The sequence below is a fragment of the Lactuca sativa genome, chromosome 2, assembly GCF_002870075.4.
Source record: "Lactuca sativa cultivar Salinas chromosome 2, Lsat_Salinas_v11, whole genome shotgun sequence".
NCBI classification, from domain to species: Eukaryota; Viridiplantae; Streptophyta; class Magnoliopsida; order Asterales; family Asteraceae; genus Lactuca; species Lactuca sativa.
In genome coordinates this window covers 49671137-49678086 of record NC_056624.2, presented here as the reverse complement: position 1 = coordinate 49678086, position 6950 = coordinate 49671137, and the positions used below count along the sequence as shown (strand labels likewise).

General features: G+C 33.1%; 1 protein-coding gene across 1 annotated transcript; it reads right to left on the bottom strand.

Annotated features, from left to right (window-relative positions):
* Positions 1–884: 884 nt before the first annotated feature.
* On the bottom strand, positions 885–4061 carry LOC111905497 (nicotinate N-methyltransferase 1). The gene is made up of 4 exons (XM_023901178.3): positions 3589–4061; positions 3053–3477; positions 2844–2908; positions 885–1337 (listed from the first exon to the last, which is right to left on the bottom strand). Exons 1-4 carry the CDS (start codon positions 3990–3992, stop codon positions 1038–1040), a joined length of 1194 nt encoding a protein of 397 aa, XP_023756946.1. The 5' UTR covers positions 3993–4061; the 3' UTR covers positions 885–1037.
* Positions 4062–6950: the final 2889 nt, after the last annotated feature.

Below are 6950 nucleotides of genomic sequence, written 5' to 3'. Positions count from 1 at the left end.
CATAACGGATGTGGAGTTGGGTTTAGCAATGGGAAAACAAATCACTATTCCACAACCCTTGTTGAAAGGTGTTGGGAACTTGACGAATTTTGATGATGGTGAAATCTGTCTTAAATCCTTGGGAATCGTTTTTGTTGGGAAGAATAAAAACAACAAGAATACAAAGTTTTTATTCATGGTTGAAGATGTGGAAAGATACACAAATTCTTAGTATATGAATTTACTTGTTCCTATTAATAATTGCAAGAAGAGTACTGAAGGTGATAAAGTTGAGGTTCATAGATCAATTGTTTGGTATATGGAGGTTAGAAGAGTTCTTCATCAAGCGACCAAGATGCTAATGACTTAGGATTCGACACTGCTTACAAGGGGGAAGAATGTAGAGGTCGAAATTAGTAGTAAGGTGTCGAAGTGTCCTTAGTTATTTGTTAGTGTCGATGTCTGTGTTATATGTATTACATAAGGCCATTTATGTGTGTCGGAGCGGATCTGTTTTAGCCCTTGTGTATTTTTTGTAAACTTCCTTCGTTCCTATAAATAGGGATAGGTGCTAGAGCAACTTTTGAGCCTTGGTTGTTCTTACTCTAAACTTTCTCTTGTATATCTCAGAAGTTTTAATCGAACCAACCAGATTATATTTACTTTAGTGTTCCTGAATCAATTCATACTCTGATTTCATTTCATATTCTCGATCAATAACAACTACATATAGAAGAAAATCTTTCCTCGTCGTTAAATTTGTCATTGCACCTTCTGACCAAGGATTTGTAATTTATAGATTTGCAATTCGAGGCTCTCACCACGTCCTTCGGTTTTAGGGAAATAGGAGGTTTACCCCTCGAGCATAAACTAAAAAGCACCCCTATAAATAAAGATTTAACTCATGAAACAAACAAGATCTACGTTTCCATGTAGTTCTCAATAAACCAACGGTTCTCAAACGAACCCATATTGCTTCGTCTTTTCAAATTACATTGCTAGAATTATTTTATCATCCGTATAACTTGGGTCCAGTTTCAAGTAAAATGAAAGTTAGATCATTTTCCAAATTCAAGAAGCGTATAGAAATGATCGATATAAACAGCTCGAAAACTTTTGAACCCAGCTGATTTGCCAAGCTGACAATACTCCTCTTCAGTCCGATGTTTACCCTTGGCACGATAAATTGTCATGACAAAGATGTCACCTTCAAGCAAGGCTCGTGTGCGATGACTGTCGTTGGTCTCATCAGGTAACACTGGTTCACAAGCAATCAACTTTCCTCCAATTGGGATTGCTTTAAAACAGTTAGTCATGATAGCTTTCACTTCATCGTCTGTCCATGTCGTTAGAATCCACTGAACATCACAAAATCGACAAATTCATGAATTACTTTTATCGGTTGGGGTGGAATAATTGATTATTTTTGATACAATAAAATCGATAATCTAAAATAACATTACTTCTTTATCCTTTTTCTTAGCCTGTATGAAGAGAATTTTATTCATTTTATGGGCGAAAAGCCTTCCTTACAACAATGTAGTTTTTTAATATTTTATATGTTTTAGACTGCATATTGGGGATAGATACAATCCTCCACAAGCTTTAGTTATAAAAAATCCTTTTCTTTCGCAATTTATATTCAACTTTTATTCTAAAATTTATTAGAATAATATAATAATATTTTACATTGTGGAACCTTATATATATATATATATATATATATATATATATATATATATATATATATATATATATATATATATATATATATATATATATATATATATATATATATATATATATATATTGTTCTCTAAATAAAAGTAAAGTCTAATTTATGATCAATTAAATTTAATCCAAAAATAAATATAATTAATCGATAAATATATGTTCACGTATTAGGTGTAAGACCCAAGTATTACATGGGTTAATTAAAAAAAATATATGAAGGCCTAAATATTTGAGAGTTTTAGATTTATATGAAAATAAGAAAAATAATGAATTATTAAAATTGATTTTTTATCTTTTAAATTTAAATAAATAAACAAAATAAACTAATAAACTTTAATCCGAGAATTTTAAAATAAAAAAGTAAGTCCATTAATGAAATTGATATTTATTTATTACTATATTTATTGTAATTATTACATTAAAGTATTATTATGTGTAATTTATTAAAATACGAAACCCATAAAATGACATTTTAAAAAGGAATTAATTCAAAATAATTACAAAATAACATTAGACCAATAGAATGAGAATGTGACACGTAACAAAAAAAAAATCATTTATCCGAGTACATAAAGCGAAAGAAATAAAAATGTGTTAAATATAGTCTCGGATAATTCAGGTATATAAAAAACAAAATAACTAATTTCCTAATGATGATAAATTTTGGTAACTGGGTCACATTAAAAATCTATAATACGTAACAAATTTATATGAGAGTAAATTACACAAATAGTTTATGTGTTTTCGACATAAATATATACTTGTTCCAAACATTAAAAAAAGTTATAGATTGCGTTTTTATTGTTAAAAAAAGGTACACCATTGGATAGATACCTCAACCAAAGGTTAAGATTCAAATCATTAATAAAATAAAAATAACATAAGACAAAAATCATAGATTTTAATTTTAAAAATAAAATAATAGATACGTTTGTAAAGCGTTTAGAAAATAAAATTTCAATAATTAGATCAAACGTGTCATTCAGACAACACTCTTTGGACCATGTCTAATTATTTTTTATATTAAAATATAATTTAATTCTAATTAATCAATATCAAATAATAGTTTTAAAATAGATCACAAAACGCACGACTTTATTATATTTTACGCCATTTAAAAATTAATTTACCTTCATAAAGATTGCATCACCATTTGGAATTGAATCAAACATATCACCACCAACATGACTCACTCCTGCACAAAAAGACAATACTACCCTTAGAAACCAACATGACTTGTATCCAACATGTACTTTATGCATCATAAATAGTACACATACACTATGTGTATTCGGGTGTGAGAACTTCATTTTACAAAAAGTCAAAAATTACAACTCACCGTCAATTTTAGGAGCTTTTGCAACAACTTCAGGCAAATCGAAGTTAACACCTTCTTTAATATGCGAATGTTTCTGCAAAATCATCCTCAAGCAATCGCCGGCGCTGCCACCCACATCCACCAACCGTTCAACACCATTAAAGCCGTCGTACCCTTCAAGAACTACCTTCATAAACGGCACTGTGACTCCCGACATTGCCTTCAACATCAGATCATTCATCTCCGGTTTCTTCCCGTAGAGGCCATACGCCGTCTCACCGCCGTTCGCCTTCACGAAAGGCTCCGTCGACGAATCCACCACCGCCTCATGCACCACCCCCCACGCCTTCATCAGCTCCTCCTGGTGGTGTTGCAGAACGTAGGCCCCATACGACAGTCCGTTTTCATCTGTCACTAGCGTCTTCCCTATCTCCGTCAATGAGTATCTTTAATCAGGCATACGAATAATCCAGTAAGTAGAGGAACTTAATCACATCATAATTAACAAGATCATACGAGAAACTGATTATATGATTTGATAAAATTTGATAAAATACCTTCGTTGTAAGATATCACCGGAGATGATGTGTTCGTTAAAAACACCATAGCTAGTGAGCATGCGGAGGATACGCTGCAGGTTTTCGGGATCTCCGGCGCCGGAAGGTAGAATAAGAGGGATAATCTCTGCGGCGGATAGGGGTTTGTTTGAGCCGTTTTGCCATATGGCGTCAGCGACGTTCAGGCGAACCACCGCGTTGAGCGACATAGGGACGCTGATCATGTTTGCTAGCTCCATGATTGCCAGCCTAGCGGCGTTGCTGGTGGGCGGCGGTGTTTCTGCATCAGGGGTTTCCATTTTCGTGTTTTCGGCTTGGTTTGATGTATCCGTAGATATTACCATTAGGGAGTGGAGTGGGCAGTTTAGTCTTTTGGGCGTATGTATGTTGGTCACATGATACATGTTAAAAGACAAAACAGGCGCTATTCCAAAGGGAGGTAGTAGGTAGCCTCATGTGAGGTTGTTTTTGAAATGTATTTGGAAAATGATTAAGGTAATTGCCTTTTTATCTGAGTTCACGTCCTTATTTTTTTGTATATAAGAAAGCAACTAACATGTTTTAACTATGTAACATTCCAGAAATCATGACCAAAAATTTCGTTTTTAATTTATACTAAAATCATAATTGTCTAACCATTAATTTAATACTCCGGCATCGGGCCCCGCCCGACATCAGGTCCCGCCTGGCATCGAGCCCCATTCGGTATTCATATCTGTCTCTTTTAGGCTCCGCCTGTCTTCGGGCTCCGCCCGTTAAACACATACAATCATATAATATACTAACACATAAAAAAACATACTCTACTGTATCCCTGTCCTAAGAAACATACTATGCTAATAATGAGATACGGAACATCGTCCGTACTCAGCTAGTGATGAGATACGGGACCTCGCCTACACTCACCTCCCTACCAGGCACATACAAGTATCACACAGACAACATGTATAATCTAACATGCAAACATTCCTCGGGCACCTGCCCGACATCGGACCTTGGTCTAGAATAACATATTAGCTTACAATGCCTAGGGCTAACCCCCGGGTCTTCCTACTCATAGAGTACATGGGCTAGCATTGTGGCCTTAGACCCATTCACACAGTGAGGAGACCCACCTTGCACTGATGAAGCCCTGGTTGGAACTAGTTGAGTACGGACGAAGTTCTGTATCTCATTATTAGCAGAGTATGTTTCTTAGGACAGAGATACAGTAGAATATGTTTCTTTATGTGTTAGCATGTTATGTGATTGTATGTGTTTAGCGGGCAGGGCCCGGAGACAGGCAGGACCTAAGAGAGACATATTTGTATACCGAGCGAGGCTCGATGCTAAGCGGGGGCTGATGTTGGGCGGGGCCTGATGTCGGAGTATTAAATTAATAGTTTGACAATTATGGTTTTAGTATTAAATTAAAAACAAAATTTTGGTCATGATTTCTGTGATGTTACACAGTTAAAACAAGTTAGTTGCTTTCTTATGTACAAAAAATAAGAAGTTGCCAATATGTGAACACGGATAAGAGGTAGTTACCCTCCTAAGTAATTTTCCCAAATGTATTTGGCATCTCCAACCAAGGTTAAATTAGGCTTTACCATTTTCAACGCGATATACGATATAATCCACCATATTATACGAAATAAATGAATTTGAGTTGAGTTTTCGATTCGTCACTTTTTATTAAACAGGTTATATATGAGTTTGTCAAAAAAACATGGACATTGATAAACCAACATATATGAGTTTGTCAAAAAAAACATGCAGCTTGATCTACCGATCCGTTTAGAACTATAATAAAAAAAATTTATATATTTTTTAAACGTGTTAAGTATTATTTGTAGGAATGTAGGATTAATGTTTGTATTAATGTGGCTATTACATTAACACTTAAATTAATTTATATTTGTATTAATGTTATAGTTTAAACATGTTTCTATGAATGTATTTAATTTTTATTTGCATCTAGAATTTATGTATGATTAATTATTTATTTTATTTATAAAATCTGACCTACGAACCCCCAATCTGTGAAGTCGTATAAATAAGAGGGTTGACGGGTCGTATATGGATTTATGTTCTGAACCCGCCAACCCATGACCCGCTAACTCATGACATGTATAGTTAAATGGATCGTGTTCGGATTGATGTATTTTGACTTGCCAACCTGTCAATCTCGCGACCCACCAACCCGAACACGATTGTCAGGCCTAGGCTACATCATATATTAGTTTCATTTTAACTTTTTTTTGTCTCATTAAGATTCTTTTGGTTTAGAAAATTTTACACACAGTCTTTTTGGTTTCTTCAATTAATTTTGATCTGTTAAATCACAACATGTGCAATAGATATGAGATCAAAATCATATTTTAAAAATTTTGGAAACCGTTCATGAAGTTTTGAAATAAGTTATCCTTGTCCCAACTCACCCACCCTTAAGGGGCCGCCTCCATTCAGGATAGAACTCTCAACTATCAAGAGACCATCAGACATTCGACCATCCTTTAATGCTTTACTATTGGACAAAATCAAGAGATCGCCAATGTCGACCATTGTTATGGGACGATGATACCATTGCTTTCGGTTTGAAATAACGTCTTCCTTATGTTGTTGGAACCCTTATGTAGCTCCTCAAGAGACCATCGAACATCAATTCATCCAACCACCACCAATGTCAACTATGTTATAACTTTGTCTGAACCCTAATCTACTCTTAATCAATCTAGTGTAACAAGTGTGAAAGACAAGAAGTTTGCAAAACTAAGTCTTGAAGCACCTTGGGAGTAAGACAAGATTTGTTTTTATTTTCTAAATTTGGTGCGAGTAGCAAAGATACATCAATAATAAATCTCATACAATAAGACTAAATAAATTTCTAGTATGGGATAAATGTAAATGCTTCGCATTTTAAGAAAATAAACCCAAACAGGGCTGATTGTTATTTATTTATTTATTTATTTGTAAATAATTAGGATTCACTAATTCAGATATTGATAATTGAAGAATGATGAAAGTTATTATCATTCAAATTCATGGATTCACTTCGTTGAGTTCTTATTATTAATATTACTAGGCAAAATGTTGCATGTTGTACAGATAAAATTTTAATATTGATAAATATATGTTATTTAAAAAAAATATATTTTTGTTTGTAACTTTAAATTAATAATTGTTACATTAATTTAGTTTAAAACATTATAAATATGTAAATAAATGTTAGTATATATATATATATATATATATATATATATATATATATATATATATATATATATATATATATATATATATATAGATCCGGTAAAGAATATTTTTTTGTAAGAAGGTAAGAAATTTCTTTTTTACATATTTTTTTGACGAACAAAATA